A 16,487-nucleotide genomic window follows, 5' to 3' on the forward strand; every position below is an offset into this window, starting at 1 on the left:
ATTAGTCTTTTCATTAATTTGTTCTATTTTATGTTAGGTTTGAAATTCCAGAGCCTGAGCCAACAGAAGCTGATCGCATAGCTATAGAGAATGGAGATCAACCCTTGAGTGCAGAACTAAAAAGATTTAGAAAAGAATATATACAGCCTGTGCAACTGCGGTAAGCATTAAATAAATGAAGTAAGTAAGTCTTTATCAAACTTTCGTTTCAATGTTGAAGTATATAAGGACCTTTCCCAAACAAGGAGGCGAGTGACAATAAAATTAGTAAATTAAATTTACTAATTAGAGCAGTTATCAGAAATTATAGTATAAGCCTTAACATAGAATTTTGGAAGTGTTAAGCACACTGATAAGATTAATTTGGTAAGAGTTACTGCGTTTTCATTTGTATTGTACCATGCATTGTGATAAACATTTATGTTTGATTCCCATGTGATTCAATTCTGTGCTAATGCCGTAGAGTATTAAATGTATGTCGGCACTGGGTAGAACACCACTTCTATGATTTTGAAAGAGATGCATATCTTTTGCAACGAATGGAAGAATTTATTGGAACAGTAAGAGGTATGTTTTTTTTTTTTAGGTGCCTAGTTTTATATGTAATAAAAGTACCAACACGGTGACTTATCAATTGATGTCATTGGGGCTCAGTAATATAAGATGTTTATAATAGTACCAGCATAACTATTTCAAAAAGTTAAAAATTTTCATCAAACATTTAGACCTGCAAATTGCTCAACAGTCACCCTGTTGATCCAATGTATTTTCATTTTCATATTCATTTCAACTTACTGATTATTTTAGAGTTGGTTAAGCCAAGTCTTCATACATATCCCAAAGTATGAGGGCATTTGGGAATTACATTGTGCCATTATAACACCACTGATGGAGGTCGAGTGGGCCACAGGCGAATAGAATGAGAGAGGAAGCAGAGTAGATTAAATTGAGAGTCTGTGTCTAACACTGCCACTAATCAGATACGTGACTTTGGGCAAAATCACTTAGATTCTTTAGACTTCAGTTTTCTTATCAATAACATGAGGAACTAGGTTTGTTGATCTCTAAGGTTTTCCTTCTAGTTTTAAAGATTATATGAGTGTATGGCTCTAAGGATGTCTTAGACAAACGTATTTCCTTTGTATGCTCTAAATGATAATCAGAAAATAGTTAAATAATAGTACTTTCATGTACAATACAAAACAGAGCCACATCAAAACTCACACTAAAAATGAAGGAATCAGTCCTCTGGCACTGATATTTATTGGTTTATAAAATGCAATGTTGATTAGATTAATAGTGTGTATAATCCTTATACGTCTTGTGATTTACATAAGATATACCTTTTCTTGGAGGATTATAAAATAATACATTAAACTGAAGATCAGAACAATGGGGTGGACAATCTCTACAAATTAAGTACTTTCTAATTTTATTTGGAAAGGATCTGGAAGAATATATACCAGGCTGTTAACAGTGGTTACCCAAGTGGAGAAGAATAAGATTAGGATTGGGGACCGGGAAATGGAAAAGGAGAACTTGCATTTTTCATTTTGATCATTTGAACTTTTTATAGCAAAGATACATTCAGGTATCATCTGTGTGATTTTAAACCATTTTTAAAATATAAAATATTAAATAAAGAATATTGAAATGTTATTTAAAATATAATGTATTGCAGGTAAAGCAATGAAAAAATGGGTTGAATCCATCACTAAAATAATCCAAAGGAAAAAAATTGCAAGAGACAATGGACCAGGTCATAATATCACATTTCAGAGTTCACCTCCCACAGTTGAGTGGCATATAAGCAGACCTGGGCACATAGAGACTTTTGACCTGCTCACCTTACACCCAATAGAAATTGCTCGACAACTCACTTTACTTGAATCAGATCTATACCGGTATGTAATTTAACATTCAAGCTGAAAAATCATTTCGAAAGAGTTAATTTTTAAAATGAAATACTGATTTCTGCCTTATAGGGTTGTCATAAGACTTAACTGAAATATTACATGAAGTGTCTAGTAATAAGGCCAGGCAGGCAGTTCCTGTTCTTTCACTCCCCTGGTCCCTCTAGCTGAATTTACACCTTCTGTCTTTCTGTGTTCACCCCTAGTTGGTAAGGCTAGGTTCAAATCCTGGCTTTACCAATTGCTGGCCCTGGGCAACTTTAACCTCCTTGTGTGACTTTATCCTTCTGCCCCTTATTTTCCTCAAGAGTAAAATGGGGCTACTGATAGTACCTACTCCTGGGGCTGTTTTGAGGTTTGCAAGTCAATATATGTACATTACCTAGCACAAAGTAAGGGCTCAATAAATGTTAGCTACTGCTTTATTGTGAACTTATAGCCATTATAGTCTTTTTCAGTTTATCATACTACATTGATACAATTATCTCAAAAATGTCCTTCTGATTTTAAATGGAGACTCTTTAGAATCTTAAACTAAATTACTCATTTTTTTAATAACTAAATGAGAAAATGAGCTAATTTATAGATCTCCCACTAAAAATCATATTTCTGAAAATTACAGTGTTAGAATCTATTTTATTTCCTAGGACCCTTTTGTGGTAGGCATTTTTCCTCTCCTCCTTTAGACCAAAAAAAAAAAAAAAAGGATGTGTGAATGCATTGATTACCCTCTTTGAACTGATTATAACAGACATCATTACTTAAATGTCTACTTTGTCACCCTAATTTATTAATAATGTTTATAAGTGCTGGGAAAGATATTATGGAGGAGTCTCAACCTTGCCCAAAGCAAAATCCTACTATAAAGCAATGCTAAAAGTACACAGGTATTTCCATAAAAATAGTTTTTAAAAACAGTTTTTAAAGGCCGGGTGTTATGGCTCACTCCTGTAATCCCAGCACTTTGGGAGGCCAAGGCGGGTGGATCATCCGAGGTCAGGAGTTCGAGACCAGCCTGGCCAACATGGTGAAACCTTGTCTCTACTAAAAACACAAAAAATTAGCCAGGTGTGGTGACGGGCGCCTGTAATCCCAGCTACCCAAGAGGCTCAGGCAGGAGAATCACTTGAACCTGGGAGGTGGAGGTTGCAGTGAGCCAAGATCATGCCATTGTACTCCAGCCTGGACAACAAGAGTGGAACTCCATCTCAAAAAAAAAAAAGTTTTAAAAAAATCCATAAGGAAATATGCATAATTATACTTTTTTGTTATACCTTGTTTTCATAGACCTTTCTGTTGGTATAAAAGGAAAGTTCATATGAGAGTTTAGTTTTTATTTATCTCCTTTACTTAATAAAACAATGTCTATATTAGAGGAAAAAGTGTCATGTAGAATTATGTATTGATGATTTTAGAGCTGTACAGCCATCAGAATTAGTTGGAAGTGTGTGGACAAAAGAAGACAAAGAAATTAACTCTCCTAATCTTCTGAAAATGATTCGACATACCACCAACCTCACTCTGTGGTTTGAGAAGTAAGTATTCCTAGCATTCTTATATTTTATAGCTGTCAGCTATGTTACAAATTTCAATGCAATTTTTTTGTTTGTTTGTTTTGAGAGGGAGTTTTGCTCTGTCACATAGGCTGGAGTGCAGTGGCACAATATTGACCCACTGAAACCTCCACCTCCCAGGCTCAAGTGATCCTCCCACCTCAGCCTCCAGAGTAGCCAAGATTACAAGTGTGTGATATCACACTCACCTAATTTTTCTTCTCTTTTTTTTTTTTTTTGAGACAGAGTCTGGCTATGTCGCCCAGGCTGGAGTGCAGTGGCGTGGCATGATCTCAGCTGACTGCAACCTCCGCCTTCCGGGTTCAAGCAATTCTCAGGCCTCAGCCTCCTGAGTAGCTGCAACTACAGACGCGCACCACCACGCCCAGCTAATTTTTGTATTTTTAGTAGAGATGGGGTTTCACCATGTTGGCCAGGCTGGTCTTGAACTCCTGACCTCAAGTGATCCACCCATCCTGGCCTCCCAAAGTGATAGGATTACAGGCGTGAGCCATCACTCCCGACCAGTGCAATTTTATTTCGATACGTCTCATGTCTTTTTCCTCTATTCCTCCTTTCTTTTGCATTGAGTGTTGATGAAAGTGACAATATTTGTCATTAGAAAACGTTGAATGTTTTTCTAATGTAGCATTAATTTTTTTCATTAACTTTTTTTGAGGTCCTTTTAGTGACTGCCTGGTTGCCTTACAGTTTACCATACATGTCTTATCAGAATCAGCTTCAGACTTATAGTAGCTTAATACCAGTGATATATAGAAATATTACTCCTATGTAACTCTATTCCCTTTCTCCCTTTTTTTTTTTGTGGTACTGTCATACATATTACATCTTATTAATGATGCAAATCAAACAATACATTGTTACAGTTACTACTTTACCATTTGTCATCATCCTCTTAGCCCATTAAAGCTTTGCTCTCACCCACCTCCTTTGTGTATTATTGGCAACATATAACACATATATTACATTTCTAAGTTATAAACTCAACAGTATGTTTATATTATTTTATACAGTTGTTTAAGTCAGTTTGAGAGGAAATGAGAAAAAATACGCATTTACAAAATGTCTTTAATAATTACACAATTACCTTTACTGATGGTCTTTGTGTGGATTCGAATTACCATCTGGGATCACTTGCTTTTCAGCCTGAAGAACTTCCTTTAGTATTTCTTCTGGAGGGTCGGCTAGCAACAAATTCTCTCAGTTTTTATCTGGGAAAATCTTTATTTTACCTTCATTTTTGAACAATAGCTCTATCTTCAAGTTAATATTTTTTTTCAGTTCAAATATACTATTGAGCTTTTCCAGTAAGTTTTTTATTTCAGTTATTGTACTTTTTAATTCCAGAATTTCCCTTTGGTTCCTTTTTATAGTTTCTATCTCTTTAATGATATCCTCTCTTTGATGCGCATTGTCATCAGTACCTTCCTTTCCTTCTTTTTCATGCTTTCCTTTAATTCTGTGACCGTATTCATAATGGCTACTTAGAAATCTTTTTTGTTATTGTTGTTAAATCTGACATTTGGTTGCTCTCACAGGCAGTTTCTGTTCCTTCCACCCCCTCCGCCCCATCCCTGCCCCGTGTAAGAGTCATACTTTCCTATTTGTTGGCATACCTCATCTGTTTTTGTTGGAAACCTGACATTTCAGATAATATATTGTAGCAACTGTGAGTACTGCTCCTCATTCCCCAGCCCCCTTTCCAGGGCTTCTTATTGCATGGCAGTGGTACTGGAAAGACTCATCCAGTCCTTGCCTGACCACACACACCCAGCTATGAAACTCCACAATTTGCCAGCTGATTGCTCTGATGTTTTCAACAATTTTCTGGTGGCATAAATGCTATACAAAATAATGCAATCAAATTGCTCCTTTGAAGGAATGGTTTCTGAGATTTCTGTTTGATACTTGTTCTGACCACAGGAGGGCTCCTCTCAGCCGTCTTACTTCCTAGTTCTGTCTTGCAGACTACTCTGCCTACAGTCTAGGGTGATCTTCATTAGATCCACAAATCTCTTCCCCATTGCCTTTCACCACAATTTCCACTGTTCCTAAGGGCACCATTAAATTTAAACTACTTTATACTGTGTTGCAAATGACAAGAGATTAGGAGCTGTTTGAAACGGGGCTCTGGGGCTGGGGACAATGGCAAGCTTTTCTCTGAGTGACACTTCTGCCCTAGGAGCTAAGTGCTTGGTTGAGCAGGTAGAGTGGCACACGGATGCTACTGTAGCCTGAGGTCTTCTTACCTGCCTCTTCTGGCATGGAACCACGCCCTCAGGAACCAGAGGAAGGGCTCTTTTCTCAGTATGCTCAAAACATCACACCCAAGGTAGAGTCTCCATTCCATAAGTGGAAGTTGGGCAAAAAAGGGTATTCCCACTTCTCAGCTGCACTCAACTGGGACTTAGCCTCAGCAACAGGCAGCGGGGCAGGATGAGAAAACTGAAGTCTGGGAGCTGGGAGCTAGGTGTTCTTGACTGCAGGAATCTGGAGTAGATGCTCAGTTCACCCTCACTGAGCTGGGAGAAAGAAGGGAGGCACCAGTCTTGGTTCAAATACCACAGACTCTCTCTCCTCTCTTACCAAATTTTTGTAGATTTTCCTGAATAGATGTTTCTTTTGCCATTTGCTCTCAGGGCCATTACTAGAGACTTTAAATGTGTGTGTGTGCGTGTGCATGTGCACGTTTGTATGTGTGTTTTAATAATTTTTACCAGTTTCACTCAGTGAAGCTCCTCATACTATCATACCACACGTCCAGAATCTCAATGCAATTATATATTAGGTTGGTGCAAATGTAATTGCAGTTTTTGCCATTACATTTAATGCTGTTCCTAGAAATGTAGGAAACATAGGAACAGAGCTGTTCCTAGAAATGTATGTAGCCAATAATATATGAAAGAAAGAAATTGGGCATTAATCACTAAAATCTTGCAACTAGATAAAGAATAGAAGGCAACAGAATTCTTGAATTCTACTAGAATACACCCACATCACAAAGACCTACATACATTCCACAAGATAGTGGCCTCACCAGTTAATTCTAATGCTAATAGAGGATGCACCAAATATAGTAGGAAAATGATTGTTTGACTGTACCAGTCTAGAAGACAGGAAAGAGCAGTATGCCTGACTGGAGGCACTGCCTTCCTTCTATCAAGTCACCCTGAATGTGTCTTCTCTATAGTAGTTATACTATAGCCACCCCCCTACTCTCTACATTATTTTATTTACTAAATTCTTTAAGCTATAACTTTATTGGAAAAACTTTAAAACCTTTAGTTCACTTTTTTTTTAATTCCCAGATGTATTGTAGAAACTGAAAATTTAGAAGAAAGGGTAGCTGTGGTGAGTCGAATAATTGAGATTCTACAAGTCTTTCAAGAGTTGAACAACTTTAATGGTGTCCTTGAGGTTGTCAGTGCTATGAATTCATCACCTGTTTACAGACTAGACCACACATTTGAGGTAGGTTTCTACATGTGTTTTTAAAATGAACTTTCATTCCCTATTACAAAAATCAGATTTTTAACAATTATTATCTTTAATTTTTAAATGTCTCATTTGTCTTTTCAGTAGTAGATTGAAAGACAGAATTATCTAAGTTTTGTAATTAATTGTTCGCTGTTTAAAATTAAGCATTCCTATTAAAATGTATTCACAGGTCCCAGTCTAAGCTAGAAGAAGCAAAAACTTTCGGCACTTAATTTGTAAGATAATGTACAATTAAATGTTCACATAATTGTGTAAGGAATGACATGATAAACTAGATCTCTCTGTCTCTCTCACACACACACACACACACACACACATACACATACACACACACACTTTAAGTTTATACTGAGGTCTATGTAGATAATTTATTTGAAGCAATGTTACAGTCATAAAATCAAATTGATACTGTTGTATTTGGGCGTTTCTGTTAGCCTAGTATTTTTTTTTTGACAAGACCTTTGATGCCTTTTGTAAACGTATGCCTCCTATTTTTTTTCCTTATAGCAAATACCAAGTCGCCAGAAGAAAATTTTAGAAGAAGCTCATGAACTGAGTGAAGATCACTATAAGAAATATTTGGCAAAACTCAGGTCTATTAATCCACCATGTGTGCCTTTCTTTGGTAAGTATTTCTTTCTGAATTTTTATTGCATTTCTGGATAAAACAAAACACTTATTTCATTAAATGACTGAATAATTACATGTGTAATATGCCAGCAGAAAATACTTGTTTGATCAATATTTAGCACCTGAAACCCTTTAGAATTTTTCTCATTAAGACTTAAGGTCAAGTCTAATATACATTTCATGTTCTAGTTTCATCTTAGGCAGCCATTAGATATTATATAATACTTGTGTTTTTATATGTATAAAAGCCTTTTTAATTGAATTTTAATAAACTAAATACAGCAGAGGCATGGCCAAACTCAACTATTTTTATAATCATTTTTGTAAACAGTTTCACATGGCTAAAAATCATAGTGTGCCTGCTGTGCCTTTGGGCCCACACCTCTGGCACATCAAAATTTTATTCTCTTCATCCTCTCTTATTTTTCCCCTTCTGCATCAGAGGAAGGAAGTACCTTTTCCTTCATTTTTAGGACTGAATCTACCACCTGAATCTCCCTTTCTGTAGGTTCCTCTTTTTCCATTCTTTATTTCCTGTATTTTCATGTATTCAATATCTCTTTCCTACTCTCATCTTTTCTCTGCCTGAGTATATGCTCTGATGATCCTTCTTTTGAATGCTTATAGAAATTATGATCTCTCTATAGTCTCTTTAGTATGTGCTGTAGTTTCTTCTAGCCTTTTCCTCATCTATATCTATTTTTTATATAGTTTAAAAATTCCACTGCATATAACAATGTTATGTCCTGATACTTTTAATATATTTTCCTACATTTTATTGTTTGGGCTTTATAGCAACCATTTTTGTATTTACTTCTAATCTTTTTGCTGTGTACATTGTATATAATTGTAATTGTATGATGTGCATATTAAGGTTATTCGCTTACCATATCTTATATTTTTGTATTTTATTAAATAATCTTAAGTATTTATAATGGCTGCATAATATTCCATAAAGCTGGACAATTTGTTTAACCGTAACCCTGTGATTGGACACATTTGTTCCAGCTTTTTTGCTTTCCAAATAATTTTGATTCACATTTTTATTTATACTATTTTTCTGTATTTGAAAATATCTTCTTGAGACAGATAACCAGAGGAGGAATTACAGTAGTGCTCCCATCTCCACAGTTTCACTTTCCACAGTTTCAGTTATCCATGGTCAGCTGTGGTCCAAAAACATGAGGTATTTTGGGAGAGAAAGACCACGTTCATGTAACTTTTATTACAATAGAGTGTTATAATTGTTCCATCTTATTATTAGCTATTTTTAATCTTACTGTGCCTAATTTATAAATTAAGCTCATAGGTATGTATGTATGTGTATATGTATGTATAGGGTTTGGTACTATCCATAGTTTCAGGTATCCACTGGGGATCCTGGAACATATCACCTTTGGATAAGGGAGGGACTACTATATACATAGGTTAAAAGGTGTCCATTTTTAAACTGTTGATATATAATTTTAAGTTGCTTTCTGAAAGGCTGCCATGAGAAGTGTATGTCATTTATGCTGCCATCAAGTGTATGACAAAGCAAATTTCATCCCATGGTTTCTAATTTTGGATACTTTTTTTTTTCATTTCTGTTATTACAACTACTAAGCTATTTGTTGCAATAATTTCCATTCTTTGATTATTGTGGAGATTTTTTTCATACATTTCTTTAATATTTGCATTTCCTCTTGTCCATGTCATTTTTCGTATCTCCTGCAAACAATCTGCCTTGTACTTTTTATTCATTGATATGTATTACTTTTAAATTCTACCATCTGTCCTTTCTCATTCTGGTTTCTATTGTTTCTAACCTTAGAAAGTTCATATAATCTAGTAATAATCATATTTTCTTCTGGCTTTTTTATGACTTTCAAAATTATATTTAACTCTAATATCAAACTGAAGTATCTTTGATAGCTTATGAAATACTCAAATTTATTTCCCCACCCAAATTATGTATTTGTTAATTCAGGTTTATTGAATGATTCTACTTTTTCCGTTTACATATGGGACCTCCTTTTTTTTTTTTTTTTTTGACACAGACTCTCGCTCTGTCACCCAGGCTAGAGTGCAGTAGCTGCCATCTCGGCTTACTGCAAGCTCTGCCTCCCAGCTTCACGCCATTCTCCTGCCCCAGCCTCCAGAGTAGCTGGGACTACAGGCGCCCGCCACCATGCTCAGCTAATTTATTTTTGTATTTTTAGTAGAGACGGGGTTTCACTGTGTTAGCCAGGATGGTCTTGATCTCCTGACCTCATGATCCGCCTGCCTCGGCCTCCCAAAGTGCTGGGATTACAGGCTTGAGCCACCACACCCGGCCAGGGACCTCCTTCTTTAATATGTGTTGTATCTCACTGACTTCCTATACCCCTGCCACAGTTTTAAGGATTGTCATTTTATAATCAGTGATTCTCAGCAGGGGGCAGTTTTTGCCCTCCTAGGGAGCATTTAGCAATGCCTGGAGACAATTTTTTTTTTAATTGTCCTAATTGGGATGGTGCTATAGGCATCTAGTGGATAGAGGATAGAGATATTGCTAACATCCTGCAATGCATAGGACACTTCCCCACAGCCAGTAAGTATCCAGTCCAAAAAGTCAGTGGTGCTGAGACAGAGAAACCCTGCTTTATATAGTGTTTTCACAGATGATAAAGTTGGATCTTCAGGGTTTCTTCAGTCTTTTTTTTTTGGCCAATTTTGCCTGTTTATTTTTCCAAATGAACTTTATAAGTTTGGGTGGGGGGGATGCCCCCAAATGTAACTGGAACAATCTGTCAATTAATTTGTAAAGAACATTTATTATATTTAGCATTTCCCCTTATTATTTTTCCTGAGTATTTTTGGTTTGAATGGTATTCATTGTTACCTTTAATTCCAAGAATTTTTAATTTCCTTAGGTTTTCTAAGTATTTAATCATGTTTACAAAATATGATACAGTGTCTCTTCCTTTGACCTTATTTCTGTGTTACGCCTTACATAATTGGTCATTAACTTCCCAAACAAAGCTTTAAAAATAATGGCAGAAAAAAGCAGCTTGTTCTAAACTCAGTTTTAGCAGGGATAAAGTATAATTTTACTACTTGCTTCATTAGATGGTTTTTATCCTTTTAAGAAAGCATCCTTCTTGCTACAGAATTGCTTCATTTCATTATTTTTAAAATACTAGCCTTCAATTTATATCTACAAACTTTTTTTAATTACCCCTATTTGTAATATATCTTTCTCATTTCTGTTTTTACTTATTTGCTTTAATTTACTTTTTCTTCAAAAAGATAAGGTCTCTCATTATCTGCTGATTTTATGAGGTTTAAAAAAAATCATTGTTAATTTCTAGTTTTCCTGAGGACTTTTCCCCTACCCCTATGTTCTTTTTTTTTTTTGATACAGGGTCTCTTTTTTTTTTTTTTTTTTTTTTTTTTTTGAGACGGAGTCTCGCTCTGTCACCCAGGCTGGAGTGCAGTGGCGCAATCTCGGCTCACTGTAAGCTCTGCCTCCCGGGTTCACGCCATTCTCCTACCTCAGCCTCTCCGAGTAGCTGGGACTACAGGCGCCCGCCACCACGCCTGGCTAATTTTTTGTATTTTTAGTAGAGACGGGGTTTCACCGTGGTCTCGATCTCCTGACCTCGTGATCCGCCTGCCTCGGCCTCCCAAAGTGCTGGGATTACAAGCGTGAGCCACCGCACCCGGCCTTGATACAGGGTCTCTATCACCCAGGCTGGAGAGTACAGTGGCATCATCTTGGCTCACTGCATCCTCCACCTCATGAGCTCAAGCAGTCATCCTGCCTCAATCCCCCAAGTAGGAGGAACTACAGGCACAAACCACTATGCCTGGCTAATTTTTTTATTTTTTGTAGACACAGGGTTTCACCAGGTTGCCCAGGCTGGTCTCGAACCCCTGAGCTCGAGGGATCCACCTGCCTTGGCCTCCCAAAGTTCTAGGATTACAGGTGTGAGCCACCATACCCAGCCTGACCCTCTACATTCTTGATAAAAATATTGAGTTCATTGATTTTCTCTTCCTGATAAAATATTAAAGCCTATATGTTTTTGCTTAAATATGTTACCAGTTCGTTTAAGGGGAACTGGAAAGGCTCTGGATGTATCTGACGTTATGTCATTCAATCTGTCAACGTATATTTCTTGAATACCTACTAAGTACCAGGACTACGTCAGGTGCTTAGAAAAGTGAAAGATAACACAGTCAGTCTGCTCACCTAGCTTATAGTCATGCTACTCATGATATCCTGTGGTCTCTGGTACACAGACATGAAAAGAAACCTCAGGACCTATTCACTGACTCACTATTTGGCCCCTGCTCCTGTAACATCCTAATGGTTGGTATTTATTCATACAAACTGAAACTGTCCAAAGTCCTCTCTCAGATCTTTATAAACTTAACTGATCTTCATAGCATGTTCTCTTTTTTTGAGACAGAGTCTCACTTTTATTGCCCAGGCTGGAGTGCAATGGCATAATCTCGGCTCACTGCAACCTCTGCCTCCCAGGTTCAAGCGATTCTCCTGCCTCAGCCTCCCAAGTAGCTGGGATTACAAGCACCCACCACTACACCCGGCTAATTTTTGTATTTTTGCTAGAGACGAGGTTTCACCATGTTGGCCAGGCTGGCCAGGCTGGTCTCAAACTCCTGACCCTGTCAGGTGATCCACCTGCCTAAGCCTCCTAAAGTGCTGGGATTACAGGGGTGAGCCACTGCGCCCAGCCATATGTTCTTAAGTGAAAGAAGGAAGTTTCAGACCTACTTTAGAGTATGATTTCATAAGGTGTTTTAAGGTGAGCTGTGTGATTTATTGAGCGAATACAAACATGTAGGTAGTTTGATAGGCACACAAAGTTTAATAGGTGCAGCCCATCTGCCAGCCTTCATACCCCTTTCTTCTTGCTCATCTTCCTAGTTACTGAGCCTCTGCTCCTTTAAGGTAGTTTATCTATAACTGACCCTGGTCAGTTTTGGTGCCCTGTCTTTGCTATTCTTAAGCTAAAAGTTATCAGTCTCTGGAGTTAGCCTTTCATACAGTTCTGACCCAGTGGGTAAAGCCAGATGTTATTGCTGCTTCTGAATTCCATCCTGTCTGTATGGTAGTTTATAGAAACTCTTTCCAGATTCTTTTCCTAAATTCTGGATACTGGTTTTCAAACCCCTTCTTTGGGGGAGGGTCAGGGATAGTAGCTGATACTTCCTCTATTATTTTACCAGCATTATTCCCATCTTTTGCTGGCACAACCACCACTTTCAGAATAAAAGTAGGGCAGTTACTCCTTCCAAAGCTCTGCCAGATGTTTCAGATCTGTAACACAGTTTTTCTCCATAAACTAAAATATTCTACTGATAGGTAGAATGGATAGGTGGGCTAAGAAATGAATTTTTTCAGCTGGGCGCAGTGGTTCACGCCTGTAATCCCAGCACTTTAAGAGGTTGAGGTGAGCGAATTGCTTGGGGCCAGGAGTTCAAGACCAGCCTGGCCAACATGGCAAAACCCCATCCCTACTAAAAATACAAAAGTTAGCCAGGCATGGTGGTGCATTCCTGTAGTCCCAGCTTACTCAGGAGGCAGAGGCACAAGAATTGCTTGAACCTGCCAGGAGGCAGAGGTTGTAGTAAGCCGAGATCGCACCACTATACTCCAGCCTGGGTGACAAGGTGAGACTCTGTCTCAAAAATAGAATTTTTCCTAAGGTAAAAGGAGCATGTACCTTAATCAGGTTTGTCATCAAACATCCAAGCCTTTAGCATTGGCTTTGCCGTTTGCTTTTACACAGCTCTGATCTTGTGTCCTCCTTCTGTTATATGTAAATTTGCTTTGTCTCCATTCTTGCTTTCCAGCTATTTTAGAATTGATTCTCATATCCTGGCCTATCTGTTAAATGCCTCTCTTCTATTTTGAAATAATATACTTCTTTCATTCAATCAAAAATATTTGCTGAATGCCTCTATGTGTTATGCCCAGGGCTACATGCTAAGAATAGACAAATAAGATATAGTTCCATAGTTTCTGCTCCCTTGAAAGAGCAGAGAAATAAGTCACAGCGCTGTGTAGTAAGTATAACACTGTATTGTAGAAAAGTGTAGATAGAAGTGTGGACAAATGCTATAGAAGCCTAGAATCCTAAGCAGCTACTTTATGCTGGGAAGGATGGGAAAGACATCAGCAAAAAAGGTGAAACCTCAGCCCTCTTCTTTGTCATAATGCTCTGTTTTCTCTTTCCCTAGAAGAGCTACCTCCAGAGGTAGGGTATGTTAAATGATATACTGAAGTACAGGAATAACTAGACTTTCTATTTATATATTTTTTAAAACATGAAAAAAAACCTAAGCTTTACTAATATATAATTCTCAGGTTTATGTTATACATACATAAATATATCTATGTTTTTATTAAACTGTATATGTGTATAGAGGGAGAAAGTGAGGATATGTGCTTAAATATTTTTTACTGATGCAGTGTAAGATCAAAGTTTGGACATCACTGCTGTGATCATTTGTTCTTTTAGCTAGCCATCAGTTAGGCATAAAATAATTTCCAAATTTCATCCCGAACTGTACCAAAGTGCTACTTATAAGCATTTTCACAACTTCATTCAAGTGTGTTTTCAAGAACAAAGCTGTGAGTCTTCATTCCCACTGCCCCCATTTCCTCCCCAAACCAGTTAATCAGTTCTTGGGGAGTCTATCTGTTAAATATTTATCCACTCCCCATTATCCCCATAGACACTAGGGCAGCCCTCATCATCTCACCAGGACTATTAGCCTACTAACTGCTCTTCCTGTTACTGGTCTTAACTCCTTCCAACCCATCTGGCTTCATAGTACAACTAGAGTAATCCTTCTAGAATGCAAACAAAATCCTTCTAATTCCCTAATTATCTCCTAGATAAAAGTTAAGCTATTTAACAAAAGGTACTTCATGACCCAGTCCAAGTGCTAATACCCACAAACTCTTCACAGATGGGCCATCAGTTTGTGACCAATATGGAAGGTTGATTTGGGCTGCCATTGAGCATGCATACTCTTATGGACATGTTTGTCAGACTGAACACTGAGTGGATCATGCAACTTGTGTAGAGGACAGTATAAATGGCTGAAAATAAAAGCCAAACGACAGGCAGATGTGAAAATAAAAAAGCCTGTGCTTACTAGAACACACAGTCACTTTGTCTTATGAGTGTATCATCAGGCATAGCCTAGGTGCTGAGAAATAACCAAGTAACTAATGCGCTTAATAACTGGATCCTTTTAAAAACCAAACAGGCATAGATGTCAGATTTCATTATTGCTGATCTGTTCAATATTGATTTGGATCCTTTTATCTTCCCAAGGATGTGGCCAAAGATTTCTGTGGTATGCCTCTACCACAAAAGCATTTAGAAATACAAACCCAGCCCTTGCCTATGTCTATCCCCATATCCTGCCACTCTTCCTCTACCCCGCACACCAAACCCCTATGGTCTAGCCATACTAAATAGCAAATTATCTCTAAGTATGCCTTTCAAGCAAGCTTCATCATGAATCAATGCCTTTATACACACTGCTGCTTTGCTTAGACTGCTCTTGTACGTTATTCTACTCATTACACGTCTTCATTTTTTGGGACTTATTCTAAGCATTATCTCATCTGTGATGCTTTTTCTAGTCCTCCCAGCTCAAGACAGAGTTTGGAATACCTCCTTTTTGCTCTCGTAGCATCTTATGCATTACTACTAATATAGCACCTCCTAGTATGTAGCCCTTAGCAAATGATACTGTAGTAGCCAACAGTTCAAAGCTCTGGATCCCTAAGGTCAGGAACTCCTTAAGCACTGGACTGCTGGAGGTCTTTCTCATCTTTGTACCTGCAGTACCTAATGCAGGACTTGGCTTACAGCAGAGAATCCGTACACGTGTGGGGAGTGAACGAACTCAGATATTCACACTCCTTTTTTCTCCTCAAAGCATTGTAATCAGTACTTTAGGGAAAAAGGTAGAAGCATAAGAATATTAGGGCAAGATGCAACAACAGCATCAACAATCACAACCATGGCTAATTAATACTTAACTTTCATCAGGCTCTATTCTAAGCTCATACATATATTCACTCATTTGTTTCTCACAGCAACCCTCCTGTCCTCATTTTACAGATGAGAAAAACTGAGGCACAGTTAAGCAATTTGCACAAGCAATTTGCACAAGATCACACACACAGGCTGGTCACGGTGACTCACGCCTGTAATCCCAGCACTTTAGGAGGCCAAGGTGGGTGGATCACCTGAGGTCAGGAGTTCGAGACCAGCCTGGCCAACATGGTGAAACCCCGTCTCTACTAAAAATACAAAAATCAGCTGGGTGTGGTGGCACATGCCTGTAATCCCAGCTACTCAGGAGGCTGAGACAGGAGAATCGCTTGAACCCAGGAAGAGGAGGTTGCAGTGAGCCAAGATCATGCCATTGCACTCTAGCCTGGGAGACAGAGTGAGACTCCATCTCCAAAAATATAAAATATAAAAAAAATCACACACAAGGAAAGAAGCAGAACTGGTTCCAGAGCCTTTATGCTAAAATAGAAAGTGCCTGTTATTTTGTTCATTCTCCTCCTCGTCCAGTGTACAACTGTAGTGATGGGGAAACAGGAAATCAATTACTAGGTTGCCACTAAGTCTAGAAACTATTGAAGACCAGAATTTACATAAATTGTATGCAGTCCCACATTTGACAGGCTTGCAAAACATTCCACATTTCCATGAGTAAGCCTACCCAAATAGTACTACTTCTCAATTGCAAATCATAACAACCTCTTGTGTGGCCATCAGAGCTGACTAAGCAGAAACTATGATCCTCTGAATTTAGTATTTTTCCTGTTTGCCAAAAATGATGTGTC

General features: G+C 37.9%; 1 protein-coding gene across 3 annotated transcripts in view; it reads left to right on the forward strand.

Annotated features, from left to right (window-relative positions):
- Positions 1-16,487, forward strand: part of SOS1 (SOS Ras/Rac guanine nucleotide exchange factor 1) — a 152,069-nt gene that overhangs the window by 119,042 nt on the left and 16,540 nt on the right. For all 3 annotated transcript variants that reach the window (XM_055243698.2, XM_055243697.2, XM_055243699.2), the window contains exons 12-17: positions 38-160; positions 464-567; positions 1,682-1,904; positions 3,329-3,448; positions 6,796-6,958; positions 7,493-7,610. In XM_055243698.2, coding sequence (XP_055099673.1) covers positions 38-160; positions 464-567; positions 1,682-1,904; positions 3,329-3,448; positions 6,796-6,958; positions 7,493-7,610 — 851 coding nt within the window. The remainder of the gene's footprint in view (positions 1-37; positions 161-463; positions 568-1,681; positions 1,905-3,328; positions 3,449-6,795; positions 6,959-7,492; positions 7,611-16,487) is intronic.

The sequence above is a fragment of the Symphalangus syndactylus genome, chromosome 14, assembly GCF_028878055.3.
Source record: "Symphalangus syndactylus isolate Jambi chromosome 14, NHGRI_mSymSyn1-v2.1_pri, whole genome shotgun sequence".
Taxonomy (NCBI): domain Eukaryota; kingdom Metazoa; phylum Chordata; class Mammalia; order Primates; family Hylobatidae; genus Symphalangus; species Symphalangus syndactylus.